Source organism: Xenopus laevis, chromosome 1S (genome assembly GCF_017654675.1).
Source record: "Xenopus laevis strain J_2021 chromosome 1S, Xenopus_laevis_v10.1, whole genome shotgun sequence".
In the NCBI taxonomy this organism is placed as follows: domain Eukaryota; kingdom Metazoa; phylum Chordata; class Amphibia; order Anura; family Pipidae; genus Xenopus; species Xenopus laevis.
The window spans coordinates 62,450,207-62,467,938 of record NC_054372.1 but is presented as its reverse complement, the minus strand read 5'-3'; the positions used below and the strand labels follow the sequence as shown (position 1 = coordinate 62,467,938).

At 39.5% G+C, this 17,732-nt stretch overlaps 1 protein-coding gene across 1 annotated transcript in view; it reads right to left on the bottom strand.

Moving 5' to 3' along the window:
* The window catches only part of slc39a8.S (solute carrier family 39 (zinc transporter), member 8 S homeolog), a 33,199-nt gene extending 17,031 nt beyond the window's left edge, over positions 1 to 16,168 (bottom strand). Inside the window, exons 1-2 of the mRNA XM_018243394.2 lie at positions 15,442 to 16,168; positions 1,793 to 1,958 (exon numbers count right to left, since the gene is read on the bottom strand). Coding sequence (XP_018098883.1) covers positions 1,793 to 1,958; positions 15,442 to 15,666 — 391 coding nt within the window. The 5' untranslated portion in view covers positions 15,667 to 16,168. The remainder of the gene's footprint in view (positions 1 to 1,792; positions 1,959 to 15,441) is intronic.
* Positions 16,169 to 17,732: the final 1,564 nt, after the last annotated feature.

Genomic DNA, 17,732 nt, shown 5'->3' with positions numbered 1-17,732 from the left:
GTTCTGTCAAATCTTTTCAGAAGCAGAGAGAGAAATGTTTATGCTGTTCTCTGAATTGCTTTCAACCAACTTTTTGTGCAACTGCCCACAGGCCTTGAAAGGCCTCTTCAGTGTATACAGTATGTTTTCATATTGTTATATGTTAAATTATATATAGAACCTACATTGCATATTACACAGAGTTAGTTCATGATTTACATCAGTCCCTGCCCAACTGAAGTTTACAATCTAAGTTCCCCTTGACATTTACACATTGCCCCAATACACACACAGGTCAGTACTAAGAAAGGCTAGTTCCAATGTAACTACTTTTATTTTTTAAATCTTTGGGTACTAGACTATGATTGGATGTACCAAAAGACTGTTATGTTGCAAACATGGACAAGTAGTTAATTTTTCGGGTAAGGAATTACAGATCTGTAATCTTTGTCTGTGTTTGTTGAAGGGACATTGAAATATTTTGGCGAGGGTGCTTTTGGTTAGCTCCCTGCATATCTTTGGAGTAGAAAGCTGGTTTAGAGGCAGATTGCATGGGCCATGCTCTTATTATATTAATATTGCTTATGGTGCACTTTAAATACCTGTGCTTACTGTATGTAGCTGCAGGTACAATCAGCAGTGATGAGTGAAATTTTTGCAGACAAAATGACACCTATAGACTTCAATGGGTGGAAAATAAATTGTTGCACGTCAAAAAAAATTGTTGCCCATAGACTTCAATGAATTTCAGCGAAATTCTTGCCATTTTGCACATTTTTGGCAAAGCGAAATGTGTCAGATTCGCCCATCACTAACAATCAGCAAATGCTAAAAAGTATAATGCATCAAAACAAGGGTTCCTTTAAGACTGCAGCCACAACTATATTCACACAAAAATTGATGCATTTTCATTAAGAGCCCTTGGTTTGGGAATAAGATGTTGGTCAGGCAGTTATTTGGAAACTTCTGGGCCATATAGTACAGTATATGGCACACACACTGGAGGTATCTTTTTAAACAAATTTCAAAAACATTACAGGAATTACATAGAGATGATTTTTTTTGGTTCAGCCCAAAAACGCATTACCTGTTTCTGCTGGATCCTTTGAACAGCAAAAAAAAAAACAAAAAAAAAAACAACATTCATTCATTTGCGTCAAAATGGAAAAATAATATTTCTGATTCAGAAGTTGCCTACTACTAGCCCTTGGATAAACACTATACTTTCTACAAAGCCATCTACCCCTTTCTTGTAAGTATTATTATTTTACTGTCCCACATACTGTATACTGCTGTGCTTGTGAGGGGGCAAAAGTCTTTACTTACTTTGCAAGGAGGTAAAATATAAAGCAAATTAGATGAACTGTAGGTCAGAGGGTCTGCAGTTCACATAATAGTGGCTAGGATTTACAAATCAGCCTTATAAGGGATCTGGTAATTTTGTATATGTTTTCTGACTGTAGTAGAGGAACTGGTACATTGGATGCACTTTGGCAGTGTCTGCTTATAAAAGTTTTATTACTAGTGATGGGAGAATTTATTTGCCAGGCGCGAATTCACCACCGGCGAGTAAATTTGCAAAACCTCTGCGTTTCGCAAATTTTTCGCAGTTTCGCTGGAAATTCGCAAATTTTTCGGTGAATCGAAACGCCCCAAATTCGCCCATCACTATTCATTACTAGCTGACCCACTTTTCCTACACAAAGCTCCCCATTAATTTAATTATTTACTCATTATGCTATTGTGAATTTGTGAGCTATGAGATCAGTCTTCCATGTGCATAAGAAAAGACGTTTAGCAATCGAGTATTTACCTTGTGCAGGGCTGGGCCTTTGTGTGTTCTCTTCTTGGATTTCAAATGCACACGGATGAAAAAATATTTGATGCAAAATGGCCGGGCAGAATGTCTCAAACGTAGTATTGGTAATTTGATCGGTGTTGATATTGTAAATGGAAAATATATCATCAGTAGATAAACACTGAAATAAAAACAGAAAGCAGTTATTTTAAGAATTAAAACGTCTTATTCGTGTATAGGTCCATTTGAATTTTTCTTCTTGGAGATCAGTTAATAATATTAATATAAAATACATAAACGGATTACATTTGCACCTTGAAATAAAATAAAATAGTATAGCTTTCTTAGAACAAGGTAACTTCCTATATATATTGTAAAATATACTTTTTATATAAAATAAGTCAATTACTATTAGATGCACATTTATCAAAGGTTAAAGGGATACTGTCATTTGAGAAATCCATTTCTCAAAAGAGCAAACAGATTTTTTTATATTCGATTTTGAAATCTGACATGGGGCTAGACATATTATCAATTTCCCAGCTGCCCCAAGTCACGTGACTTGTGCTCTGATAAACTTAAATCACTCTTTACTGCTGTACTGCAAGTTCGAGTGATATCACCCCCCTCCCTTTTCCCCCCCAGCAGCCAAACAAAATAATAACGGGAAAGTAACCAGATAACAGCTCCCTAACACAAGATAACAGCTGCCTGGTAGATCTAAGAACAACACTCAATAGTAAAAACCCATCTCTCACTGAGACACATTCAGTTACATTGAGAAGGAAAAACAGCAGCCTGCCAGAAAGCATTTCTCTCCTAAAGTGCAGGCACAAGTCACATGACCAGGGGCAGCTGGGAAATTGACAAAATGTCTAGCCCCATGTCAGATTTCAAAATTGAATATAAAAAAATCTGTTTGCTCTTTTGAGAAATGGATTTCAGTGCAGAATTCTGCTGGAGTAGCACTATTAACTGGTGCGTTTTAGGAAAAAAACATGTTTTCCGATGACAGGATCCCCTTAAATTTCGAATTCATGTGAGTTTTTTAAACTCCCATAAATTAGACCAATCAGAATTTATTTAACTTTAAAAAATCAGATGAATGGAATCGACCCGAAAACTCGAATTGAAATTCGATTCAAATTTTCTCCCACTGACCTAAACAGATTTTAGATGGTGAATAGTCTAATTCGAGTTTTTAAAGGGCCAAAGTATGATAAATCTCGAAAGACGAATTCTATTTTTTTTAAAATCTCGAATCGAATTTGAGTAACTCCCTAGTCAAATGTGACAGTTTTGACCATAAAAAAACTCAAAAATTTTAATTTTCAATTCGACCCTTGAAAAATCTGCCCCCTAGTGTAAATACCTAAATGCACATATACAAGGAATAATGTCCTATTAATTCTCCTTTAAAAGGTTATACACTAACCCAATGAAGAAGTTTTTTTTTTATCTGAGTGCTCATGTCATAATGTTACATGTCTGTAGATAAGGTAAGGCCACAAAGATAGAATGCAAATAATCAAGTCACTAGGGATGTAGCGAACTGTTCTGCGGCGAACTTGTTCGCGCGAACTTCGACTGTTCGCGTCCGCCGAATGTTCGCGAACGTCGCGCGACGTTCGCCAATTGGTGTTCGCGTTCGATTCGAAGTAAAATTTCGTTCGACCATTCGACCATTCGACCATTCGATCGCTAAAATCGAACGATTTCCATTCGTTCGAACGATTATAAGCATTCGATTGAATGAAATCATTCGATCGAATAGCTTCGATCGTTCGATTCGAACGAAAATCCTTCGATCGAACGAATAAAATCCTTCGATCGTTCGATCGAACGATTTTATCGAGCATTCGAAGTTCGCGAACAGTTCGCGAACTGTTCGCTTTTTTTGCCGGTGTTCGCGAACGGCGTTCGCGAACACATTGGCGGCGGTTCGCTACATCCCTACAAGTCACTGCTCATCTCTAATGTGGCCCAGAGTGCAGCAATAGCAGTAGGGCAGCTGTACATATACAGTAGGAAGCTTAGTGCCTGAACAATAATTGTTACTAGAAAATTCCCAATTATAGTCACACCAATGGGTGGCATACATGTTGTCATGGAGTGAGTAAAGAGCTTATTTGTGTTAATTTACTGGAAAACAATTTACTTAATTTACGTCAGTTACATGTGACCTGTAACTGCAATGAAAAAAATTGCATTTGGCAGCAACTGGTAATGTTCTTCTTTGATTAATCTATCTTAACTCATCCTTTATACTAGAATTAGGTCAATAGGAAAAAAACAATGTATCTCTAAAAATTATAATAGCACAGACATATTCTGCAGCCCTCATTTATGAAAGAAATTGCTGTTTACAAACTACAGAAATATTCGGTAAGTAGGGACCCCCTAAGTGGTTATACAAAAGCAACACTAATATCTAGCAAATCATAGCTCTAATTGGAAGCCTCATTTTGATTTGCCTTTGTTACCCTTATCCACATTTAGCAATATTAGCATTTCTTATGAATACGGTGCTGATTACATATATCAGGACTGTATTCATGAGTGGTGGCTTTGGAGCAAAACGTGAAAATACTCTTGGACACCCCTCAGCTTGCATGTTAAGAGGGGAAAGCTAGTACATCAGCATGGTTGCCTTGTGCAAAATTGCACTGCTCTCTGCACCACATGCACCTTGGTGCTCTTCTAATTGCACCTGGGCAATGGTAAAAGAATGGTAAGCGAACCATCAGATGTTTCCTAGAAACACCAGAACAGTAAAAATGAACTGTTGATTGCATATAAGGGGATGCTAGACAAGAACCCACTGCTATAGGTTAGTATATAAGTTCCTATTTTGAAAAAATACCACTAAGCCAACATTTTCATCAGTAAATAAGTAAAATAACATAGAGATGACTCGCAGTGTTTTATTTAGTGTAAATGTGCCCCTGCCTTGTTTGTATTCTGCACATTTATGCTGTTGCACCATAGTTTAACAAGCAAGCATTATGCTGGTACATTATTTTTACAGCCTGACAAGAAAAACAGCTGTTTCAGTGCAAGACATTTTAGAACAAAGAGAAGCATTGTCAAATGCCGGATTTATATTATCTCCAAAAATAAAAATAAATCAAATAATAATGCTTGTCAAGCTTCAAAAGTAATAGTACAAAACCAAACATACATAATTTCATAAAAAATCCTGGGTTGTTTAACACAAGACAAGTAAGCAACCCCGGCATTGTTTTATAACAGTGATCCCCGACCAGTAGCTCGTGAGCAACATGTTGCTCTCCAACTCCTTGAATGTCCTCAAAGCAGGTGATTATTTACAAATTTCAGGCTTGGAGGCAAGTTTTGGTTGTATAAAAACTAGGTGCACTGCCAAACAGAGCCTCAATGTTGGTTGACAATCCACATAGGGGCTACTAAATGGCCAATCACAGCCCTTATTTGGCACCCAAAGAACATTTTTCATGCTAGTGTTGCTCCCCAACTCCTTTTACTTCTGAATGTTGCTCACGGGTTCTAAAGGTTGGGGATCCCTGTTTTATAAAAATAATTACATGAATGCATCACAGTGCTAAGTGCATAAAATGTGTACCTAACTGCACCCATTTAATGTCCATACACACAGTACTTGCACCTACAGTAGCTGTACTCATCCTTATAAGAAACCAATTTCCCTGTGACTCATGAGCCTATTTTTGCTCATGAGGTGCAAATAGTAAGACAGTCCTGCACATTTCCTGGCCTTAACTAATCCCTTTATATGCTGCACTCATAGGTGCTCATAGTAACATAGTAATGTAGGTTGAAAAATGACGTCCATCAAGTTCAAACTTTTAAGTCTTTTGAAGCCTCTCCAATTTGTCTCAGAGGAAGAAACATTTCTTCCTGACTCCAAGATGGCAATCGGACTACAGCCAGTGCTCTGTACAGTGGCTCGTGTGCTACCAGTATTACACACAATGGCAGTATATACCCATATCTTACCTCCAGGCTGCCCCATTCTGCCTTGCAGCTGCAGTTTGCACCCAAATGTATACAATTCACACACTGTTGCCAACCTGAATTGTGACAGCCACAACTATACTGGAATTCTGGGACAATGAGTTGTGCATAAAGGTGGCCATAAACGAACAGATAATATCATACAAAAACTAATTTTTGTAACATCAGCCATTGTTAGCGCTGAATCGTCAGATACAGGTAGAATTCTAGTGTTTCTACCAGTATATCTGATGATTCAGCTCTAAACGTGTGTATTGAAACTAACGAACTTTATTGGAAAGATCTTTTCCAGTAAAGATCGTAATTGTAACGTCTATGGCCACCTTTAAAGCATGTGCAATCTCTTAGCGAATGAGTTCATTGTTCATGAGCAATAATTTGAGACATTCTTCAAGCGCAAAATATATTGAAATAAAAGTTCACTGAGAGGTCTTTGAGCCTGAAATTTAACTGTATTTAATTTAGTTGATGGAAAGATGCCATTCCCGTTACTGCTAAGAGACATGGGGCAGCACAGAACTACAGTCACACTTTATAGAATGATTGGCCTTAGACATCTGGACATCCTTTTTTTTTTTACTTAGGGAGAGGTCATACAAAACATGTTTTCATGTTTTCTTTTCTAAATTATAATTGTTTCTATAACGGCTCAGTGGGAGCTAATACATTGGTTACTGGAAACTGGAAATTGTAAAATCAGGGAAATGTGTTAAAACAACATATTCTTCAAGTAGTTTTTAAGCACATGAGTCATTTTACTTTGAAATACAATATGTGCTGTGTTAATGACAAGGACTAAGCATTGCAGCATTAATGTTACACTACAGGGGGCATGTGCAAGAATTCTTTGGCAGTCACATGCACAACCTAAAGCAATAAGTGACTTGTGCATGACTGTATGAGGTAAAGACTAATTGGATATGCATCTGGTTAGTATTTTAAACCTCTTAATTTTATTTGTAAACGGTGTATGTGAGCTCTGCTCTAGAGATAAAAACAGTTAAAATAATTAATAAATAAACTCCAGTCTGTGGGTTAACAGTTATCTCCAATATGCAATGGTGGTCATACACGATAAGATCCGCTCATTTGGCGAGGTTGCCCACCAACGAGAGGGCGATATTGGTTTAATCTGAACGTTCAGCCCTAGGGCCAAACGATCAGATTATACGAAGGGAATGGGCACGACGGATCGCAGGACCGCATCAACTATCCGATGCAGTCCCAGATCGCGGGAAAAATCAAACCTGTCCGATCTATATCAGTCCAATTTTTGGCCAGTTATCGATCGGGGAGACCCGTTGGACGCCCCCACACAGGCAGATAAGCTGCCAAATTGGTCCAATATCTGCAGCTTTAGTTTGCCCGTGTATGGCCACCTTAAGATGCAAGACGCATCAAAAATTCAAGCATTTGTAAGAATAACTTGAAAGTTAAAATTCAATTAGGACATTAGGAAATTAGGACAAAAACGGCCTAATGCATAACAGGCACTTACTCATATGCTCAGCAAGTTTCACTGTATATTAATATAAACAATTTCATGTATGTTTTTAGTGGGCACAGAGTTGCTGTTTAGCAAAAAAAATTCCAAGCTCTGAAACCTACAAGGTAGAAACTATGTCAAAATATTTAAAGAAACAGAAACCCCCTCATATAATGAGAAAGTGCTTAAAAATGTACAAAATCATCTCAAGTGTAGTGATGGGCGAATTTGGGGCGTTTCGATTTGCCGAAAAATTTGTGAATTTCCCGAAACGGCGCAAAATACGTGAAACGGTGCCCGCGTCTCGATTTTGAAGACGGCGTTCGTTTTTGACGCCCGCGTCCATTTTTAGGATGCTGGCGCACATTCGCCAGGGCGTCCATTTTTTTTTGACGCAAGCAAATTTTCGTGGCGGTTTTGCGAATTTAAATTCGGGAAATCGCAGCGAATTCGCGCCTGCCGAATAAATTCACCCATCACTACTCAAGGGAATCAAATGTTGACTATATTGATCAATTCACTAGATTGCAGTTACCAGAAAGATAACAGTGACTTTAGTGCATTATTGATCCAGTCATTTAATCAATGCATCCGTTCCAATGGAAAAACAAGATTGAAATAAAGAGAAGAACAAAATGTACCAAAGAAATTGCTGAATAGGTTCATTCTGTCTAAAGCCTAAAGAGGATGAAGGCAGGATGTCAAGGGCTGTAGTCTTGTGATTACCCTATAATAAAAAAACACAAACCCAAGCCTAAACCAAGGTTTTTCAAAGGGCTTTTGATAAAGCTGAATACGAAATTTGTGTTAGAGCACACTATATTATCTTTGATTTTTGACATAATCTCTATATAATTATTTTAAAATAATATATCAAGCGCTGAGGTAATCTGTTGGTGTTAGTAAATGCTTGTGTAAGAAATAATTTTTCAAGCTCAATATAATGTATAATTTTTTGATTCTGCTACTTGGATATGTGCTTTTGTAAATTGATGTCCTGTCTTCTACATCTTTGTGGTATCCCTGGGGTTTGGACTGGCTGGACTGAGTCGGCAGTTTCTTTGAAATATATCCACCTTCTGATTATTTCATTTTCCACTCTATTTTTTACATTGAAATGGGTGCAATGAGCTTGCGATTAAATCATAAGCTCTTAATAAGCTGTTATCTACTTCCACTTATTTGTGACCTTGTCAGACCTCATCTTACCATGTATGGCCAGCTTCACTCTGTATATAGCCCCTAGCTCTTGCAGAGACCCATATTTTCTCATGTACCAAATATAAGCTCCCCCTCCCCATGATTATAATCACTTACCTGGTCCCCTAGGTTACTGTTCCTGTTACTGTACTGCAGAAAACTATATCAGCCAGGTGTACTTATGAGCTAGCACCACAGAGTGATCTCCTTCCTTCATTGTGCCAAGATCAGATGCAGCAGAGTGAAAACCAAGCTTTAAGCACAGATTGGTACACAGTGACGTATCTAGGGTAGATCCTGCCAGGGCAAGTGACCCATGATTTTTCTATTGTTGCGAGTCACCCACAATGTTGTGCAGGGGGCTGGTCTGGAGGCGTTGGGTTGTGTGTTGCAGGTCACCTTTAATTTATTCATGTCACTGGTTACCCACGATTTTGTGTATTGGGGCCCTGCATTATTTTTCTTGGGGGTGCCTGGACTCCCGTATCTAAGACCCTTTTGGTACACCAATTGCACTCCTAAGGCACCATTTAAACAAAACAACTGTAATGACATGGGATTAGTAAGGTATTGCTTCTCAAATAGACTTGCTATTAATGATGAATGGATTACCTCTTCAATGAGAGCACAATAAATAGGGCTAATGTCCGTAATGTTTTTGCCTATTCTTTTCATTAAAATGGTTTATATTTTCATTTTAGGTTATCTGTTTTCAGATAGCTAACCTGAAATAATGACTGTTTAACTATGTTTACATAGACATATCTGTATAAAAAGCTTCTGTCTTCTCCTAATTGAATCCTGCTTCTATGTTTTTACAGGTAAGGAGGAGTTCATTATATGAAGTGTATATGCCAGTTTGTGCACTGGAAATTTGATTAACTACCTTTTTTTTATTATTAGCTTCTTACCTTGCAATTGATAATCAAAAGTACCCTAGTAATGAAACTTGTGTTAAGAAAGGGATGCATTGACCTTTTAAGCAACAAGGGATGTGAGTAGAAGCCCATGTGTGCGCATGAGAGGCTCACGAGGGTCGTAGGCCCACTGGGTCTTTTATTCTAACCAACCTGTCCAACTGATTTCTGAAAAATTGTTTAGCCCTCCTTCGAGTCACAACCCTGGAAAGGAAGTTTGGCCCACCTCAAGGGGGAAAATCAATAAAGGGTCCAGTCTTTTTCCAAATGAAAAGGGGCAGATTTATCAAGGGTAGAATTTCAAAGTTGAAAATACTTCGAAATTCAACCATCAAATTGAATACTACGAAATTCGAAGTCGAATTCATAGGATTTTTTGCATAGTACGATCGTACTCCAACCGTACTTCGAATCGTACGATTCAAACGATTTTATCGTTTGGTTTTCCTTCGAATACAAAAAACTTAGAAATATGCTCTGAAAGGTCCCCATAGGCTAACATAGCACTTCGGCAGGTTTAAGTTGGCGAAGTTTTTTGAAGTTTTTTTAAAGAGACAGTACTTCGATTATCGAATGGTCGAATAGTCGGAACGATTTTACTTCGACTTGAAGGTCGAAGTCGAAGTCGTAGTAGCCTATTCGATGGACGAAGTATCCAAAAATTACTTTGAATTCAGAATTTCTTAACTTCGAAAATTCCCTCGATTTCACTTCGAACCTTGATAAATCTGCCCCTTAGTGTATGGCCAGCTTTACTCATAATTTCCATTCATGCAGACTGCATTTTCCTGTGAATACTGTTTCTTTGTAGATCCATTCATGTCTAGGAGCCCATAAGCTCATGTCAAAGTTTTTGCTCAGTAAAAGTGATTTGTTACTCCAACATTTCATCAGACAGCCATTCATACTGAGCCCCGAGGAAGACTTAGCAAATACTATTTGGCACTGATAGCAGTTTAGTGTTACAAAACAAAAATTTTTTTGTTGCAAGGAAAGCCAGCTCTTAACGCTATCAGAGAGCTTTTTGCCTCCTCTGTTAAAATGCAACTTGAATGTACTCGTAAATGATGGATGTGAGTTGAGAAGAAACGCATTGATAAATTATGTATGATTTTATTGGAAGATGACAGAATGAATTTAAATCTGTAAATAATAAAATTGTAGGCAGTGACGGTGCTACTTTTGTATAATAAAAACGTTATTCCTGTAAGTGGTTAAGGAGTCATGCATCACAATTGACCTTTTCAGAAATGACAAATATTAAAGTCATAGTATTCTATATAGCTTATTTGGTACTTCAGCTTTATAACCTATATGAACGAATTTCATTTCTTGGTCTTCCTAGACCTTTTATAAAAAGGTCTACACAGATTTTAGAGATCTGAGAAAGAATCTGTTGATACAGAACTTAAAGGGGTTGTTCTTCTTTGATTTAACTTTTATTATGATATAGAAAGTGATATTCTGAGACAATTTGCAATTCATTTTAATATTTTTTTATTATTTGTGGTTTTAGAGTTAGGAGTTATTTGGATTTTTATTCAGCAGCTCTTCAGTTTGCAATTTTAGCAATTTGGTTGCGAGGGTCAAAATGACCCTAGCAACCATGCATTGATTTGAATAAGAGACTTTGGTCTCCAGTACTCAAACAGGAGTAGTGATGGGCGAATTTGCGCCGTTCCGCTTTCCCGAAAAATTCGTGAATTCGCAAAATTCACGAAATGGCGCCGGTGTCTCGTTTTGACGCCGGGGTCCTTTTTTTGGCGAAAATGTGGCAGTGTCCAATTTTCGCCAGCGAATTTTTGTGGCCGTTTCGCAAATTTATTCGCCGGCGGTGAATCGTGCCAAGTCGCCACAAATTGGCGCCTGCCGAATAAATTCGCCCATCACTAAACAGGACATTATTGAATTAGAGAGGGTTCAGAGAAGGGCAACTGAAAATCTTAGCTATGAGAAAAGACTGGCCAAGTTCATATTGTTCACGCTTGAGAAGAGGCACTTAAGGGGTGATATAATAACTGTGTATAAATATATAAGGGGGTCATACAATAACTTCTCTGATGCTTTATTTACTAGTAGCTCCTTCCAGCTGACAAGAGGGCACCTATTCCTATTGGCAGAAAGGAGGTTCCGTCTAAATATTATCATAAGGGTTTTTTACAGTGAGAGCTGTGAAGATGTGGAATTTTTTCCCTGAATCAATTGTACAGGCTGATACATTAGATAGCTTTAAGAAGGGGTTGGATGGCTTTTTAGCAAGTGAGGGAATACAGGGTTATGGGAGATAGCTCATAGTACATGTTGATGCCTAACATTGCACCCCCAAGTGCAAAAAGACTTTCCTTCTCCTTTAATTTGTAAATGGTGGGTAAGGTGAGGTGGAAATGGTTGATCAGTTGATTTATATGTACTAATTTCATTGTATATCCCTAGATTTTTTTTACGTCAATTGTCAAATATACTGTAAAAATGGATATCATGGACATACATTTCATTTACTGCTTATTCTTCTCTGTCACTGTTCACGTATGCAGAACTGGTCTATGGCCTACTTTGTTGAATGATGCCTCCACGTTCTTCCATCAACCCATATGTCAGTTCACTTCATGCATCTTTATGCATCTTTTCTTCAAAACCCTAACTGAATGAGCTCAAGTAAAAGGTGGGTATTTTCCCCTTTACATTTAGTAGCACAGGGAGTCAAAAACACCACATGCCTTTAGGGCAGGGACACACCTGTAGATTTGGGGAAATTTAGTCGCCCAACGACAAATCGCCTCTTCTTCAGGAGACTAATCATTTCCTTTTCCAAAGTCGCCCGCAGTTTCCTCGTGAGGCAACTTCGGAAAATGAAGCACTCCAAGTGCCATACCGACGGCGATTTAGATTCTAGCCGGCAGAAGGCAGTTCGGGGAGATTATTTGCACGAAGAGAGGCGATTTGTCCTGAATCTTTGCATGTGTCTCTGGAATAAAAACACCAAAATATGAAAGTGTTTTCAACTCATTTCCCTATTCAGCTATTCATGCTAAAAAGAGCAAAAATGCACCTGTTTACACAACAGATAACAAATAAGCTTTGTATAATACAAAGGGTTTAGGTCTGACGCAGGAAGACAAACAGGGGACAAATGTCATCCATGGCTTTCTAAGGGACTACAAACTGAAACCCTTACTCAGGCTCAGTCACTTAAGGTGGCCATAGATGCAAAGATCTGCTCATTTGGCGACAAGCCGATCTTTCCCCGATATGCCACTAACGGGCATGGCTATATCGGAGGTCATCTGAACTTTAGGCCCTATGGCCGAACGATCGGATTACGATGAGAGCGCAATGTGCTCCGACGGGACGGACAAAATCAAACCTGTCCGACCAACCAAACGACCGATCTCCGCCGGACGAAAAATGTCGGGACTCTCCACACACAGTCCGAAAATCGAACGAATCCTCAATTCGTACGATAGGATCTTTGCGTCTATGGCCACCTTTAGGGTAAGGCCACAAGGGGAGATTTAGTCGCCCAGCGACTAATCGCCTCTTCTTTGGGGCGACTAATTTCCCCGAACAGCTTTTCCCTGCCTTCCGCCTGCTGGAATGAAAATCAGCAGCAGCGGCAATTCGTTTCCGAAGTCGCCCAAAGTTGCCTCATGACGAAACTTCGGTGCAACTTCGTAAAACACAGCGCCATGAGTGCTGTGCCACTGGTGATTTTTAATTCTAGCAGGCGGAAAGCAGGGGAAAGCAGTCCGGGGAGATAAGTCGCCCCAAAGAAGAGGCGAATAGTCACCGGGCAACTAAATCTCCACAAATCTCCCTGTGTGACCTTATCAGCTGGCTTTTGCTACAATGTTTTAGGATTCAGAACAGTAGGGCAGACAATATAAAGAGCAAATTGAAAAACCTTTAAAACCACCAAACATTTTAATCAATGTCCGACAAAGCTGGTGACAGTCTCCCACTGAAAACCGTACGATCGGCAATACATGCAGAGATATTATCGGCAGCCGACAGAAATTCGATATTCGGGAGGAGTAGTACAGGTCCCCACTGCTCATCGCTGCACTGTACAGCTCTGTAACACCCAGTCACAAGTAAGAAAGCAAGTTTCAGAAAACACCAGGAAGATTATATTTCTTTTAGCTACACTGCAATAACACTGCTACTGATAATCTCCATAGCTGGACTGCAACATAATACTAGGCAGAAGAAATGTCAAACGCTAAAGGCTCAAAAAATGTCTCGGTTTTGCAGTTCAACAAAACTCCTCGGCAACAAAGATATTAGATAAAGCTAGCAGTGGAGTCATGCCTGATCACGTGGGAATTCAGGGGTGCTTCGCCAATGAGGCAAGTTGATGCTGTCGCCTCAGGCGGCAGCGCCCCACTAGATACCAGGGGCGTCAAAAATGCTGCTCCTGGTACTTTAAGAGCGAATTTCCAGGGGAGGGGGGCAGCAGCAACTGCTGCTGGGGCCAGGATCGCCCCTGTGGGAATTACAAGACAACAGTACATGTACATTAAAGGGGTTTAACCTTTAAGTTAACTTTTAGTATGTTATGGAATGACTAATTCTAAGAAGCCTTTCAATAGGTCTTCATTTTTTCTTTTGTATTGTTTTTGAATTATTTGCCTTCTTCTTCTGACTCTTTCCATCTATTACATGGGGGTCATTGACCCCATCTAAAACAAATGCTCTGTTAGGTTACACATTTATTGTTATAGATTCTTTTAATTACTCGTCTTTCTATCAGGCCTTTCCTATTCCTATTCCAGTCTCTCATTCAAAGCAGTGCATGGTTTTTAGAGTTATTTGGACCCTAGCAACAGACTGCTGAAACTGTGAACTGGAGAGCTTCTGAATAATAAAAAGCTAAATAACTCAAAAACCACAAATAATAAAAAATAAAAACCAATTGCAAATTGTTTTAGAATATCATACTAAAGTTTAACTCAAAGGTGAACAACTCCTTTAAGCTGTTTACTTATTACTGGATGTCAACTTGTTATCTGTGTAGGTAGAATGTTTTGAAACCATCTAAAAAGAAATCTTAAAGGGATACTGTCATGGAAAAACATGTTTTTTCCAAAACACATAAGTTAATAGTGCTGCTTCAGCAGAATTCTACACTGAAATCCATTTCTCAAAAAAGCAAACAGATTTTTTATATTCAATTTTGAAATCTGACATGGGGCTAGACATTTGGTCAGTTTCCCAGCTGCCCCAGTCATGTGACTTGTGCCTGCACTTTAGGATGGAATAACTTTCTGGCAGGCTGTTATTTCTCCTACTTAACTGAATCAGTCTCTGTGGGACTTGGCTTTTACTATTTAGTGCTGTTCTTAGATCTTCCAAGGAGCTGTTATCTTGTGTTAGGGAGCTGCTATCTGGTTTCCTTCCCATTGTTCTGTTGTTAGGCTGCTGGGGGGGAGGGGGTGATATCACTCCAACTTGCAGTACAGCAGTAAAAAGTGATTGAAGTTTATCAGAGCACAAGTCACATGACTGGAGGCAGCTGGGAAACTGACAATATGTCTAGCCCCATGTCAGATTTCCAAATTGAATATAACAAAATATGTTAGTTCTTTTGAAAAATGGATTTCGGACAGTGCAGAATTCTGCTGGAGCAGCACAATCAACTGATGCGTTTTAAAAAAAACACGTTTTCCCATGACAGTATCCCTTTAAAGTTCTTTAATATCTATGAATGAATAAATGGGAACCATCTCATAATAATGATAGCTCAATCCCCCTGCTGTGTGTGATGTATGCTACTCACAGACTTACATTCGGAGGCCAGGGGCATCTTCCTGTTTTAGTCAATGGAGAGGTTACTTATTAAATAAAATTGCTTTTTTGCTATTTCGTTGTTTTTCGTGTAGCATACGGTACAAAGGAGCAATTTACATGCGTCGCTCAATCTGCAGCTCCTTGGGAAAGCTACAGCAGAGGTAGTTGTAGTTCAAGCGCTTTCAATGGTAAATTAAGCGCCTTAAGTAGGACAGACAGACAGAATTCAAAACAGAGACGGTAACGAGTCGCGCAGCGCTTACCTGGTTGAAGTGCAGATGTTCCAGGTTGTGCGACTCGCCGCGTGCATCACAGCCATGCAGCAGTTGGCTCACATTGCTGCTACTCAGTCGGCCGTTCTGTCCGTACAGCTGCAGTATGTCCTGAGTAAATAGCTCTCCGGCGTTATTAGTGCCAACCAGCATCACTGACACAGCCCCATACACAGCAAGAAAGAGCCAGCAACCGGGGAAGCTCATGCTGGTCATTGGATATGTGACTCTGCCAGCCAAAATCTTCTGTAAACGCTGGCACTCGCTCAACTGGCCGGAAAGAGTTGGCAGCGCTAGTGGAGATTTAGGCGCATACACCAGATTCTCAGCTTCAGTCCAGCAGCACCGGCTGTACACCACCAACACTGCCACCCTGTACACCACCAACACTGGCACCTTGTGCTGATCACAGCAATCTGATGACAATGCCCGGCTTGTTGGTATCTCTCCACTTCCACGTGGTGTGTGCGATGGGTGTTCGTTTGGTCAGGGGAAATGAGCGCCTATCAGACACCAGATGGGATAGGCTTTGTCTCCTGCAATAGATAATAAGTTTAAAGGGCAACAAATGCGACAGACACTCTGGAGTAAAAAATAAAAAATATATAGAACAGCATTTGATATACTGTCTTAAAAATAGCAATTAGTTGTATATAAATATGGCACATGGGTAGCCGCTACCCCCTAGTAATGATTCTTCCTCCATGTCTAGAGGAACCCCCTTCCCATTGTCAGAGTGCGCTCTATTGCCAAGTTTCTCCCCGAAACCAATCCCACCTCTACAAATAAATGCAGACATTTTGGGATACAGTCAAAAGTCAACATCCCAACGTAAAATAAGGGGCTTCATTCTGGTTTAATCACGGTATCTCCTTTTTAAGGCGCAAACAATGTTAAAAAGCAAACGCAGTGTTATAAAGTATAGTTTTAGAGGATGCTTGCCAATGCAATTACAGTATACATCTCATTCAACTGTGAGTGAACCTAGCTGTAAAGTAACATCTGTAGGAATATATTGGATTGTCTAGTTGTACTATTATCTTCAGAGATAAAGTATGTACAGTATGTACATGTTCACCGTCAATAGCTAAGCCTTAATGAAATGTATATCATCAATGTATCGAGTAATAGGAACAACGATTTTCTCCAGCTGTTTCTAAATTTTCTGTTTGATGCCAGCTAAACAGCCAGGTCAAAAACACTAAAATGAGAGAGAGAGAGAGAGAGAGAGAGAGAGAGAGAGAGAGAATATATATATATATATATATATATATAAACTGCTCGAATTTAAAGTATGTAGAGATTGTTTAAAATTTTTAGGGCCAGAGAAAAAAGGAGTAGCCCTAAGATAGGTTGGTGTGCCCCACCCTCTTTTAGGTGTGTGAGAGTGTGGGGATGGTATCCCTGGTGCAGTATCTGTCAGTGCCAGAGCAGATCTAAATGCCAGATTCTCACCTTCTTCTTGTCTCTGCCTCTCAGTCTCGGTGCAGCGCTAGATAAGCAAGCTGGTCACGTGGTCTCTCAATGCCTTTTTACTTTTAAATCCGCACTCGCCCTATAACATTGGGCCAGATGGAAGGAGATAACTTACGATAGGGTAATTGCCGCATGCTTTGTTACTCCTCCCTGCTATTCACATGAACACAATCCACCAACTCAGCATTCTCTCAACAGGTCGTTTTGTGAACAAGTTAAAGTGCAACAAAGAAGAATAATAAGGGTTAACTGGTAATTCTGTAAAATCCCATTGCCCTTGTGCTGCCCACAAATGCTGATCCGCACTTGGCTGCTCTTTTGGCGATTGGATTGCGAATTGGAAGGAAAGTGCATCCTGTACTACTGGTGTGGCATCTCCAGCTCACACACATACACAGGTTCCTGTTGCAGAGCCAACACACAAAATGGCATGGTTTTATACGGGTCCAGATTGATTTTCCTATTACCCCGTATAAGTAGAACAGTAAGACAAGTGAAATCAATCCCTTAGGAGAGAGTGTTCTGTGTGCAGAACAATAACTATACAGTACTCCTTACTGTATGCCAAGCCAAGATGCAATGACCCAAGTTATAAGGCAATGCCCTCAGTACTGCTTGAATGGGGCTCCCTTTGGCCCTACAGGGTAGCTCACAGGATCCTGCTCAGAGACTCAGAGACTATCTGATATTTCTTGTTTTCCAGACAACCTACACAAATTGAATTTACTTGGGGAATTTATATTCTAAGCTTTGTTGCCAGAGAAGTAACTAGACGTTTCTGGGGCCCAGCTCAATTTTATTTGAGG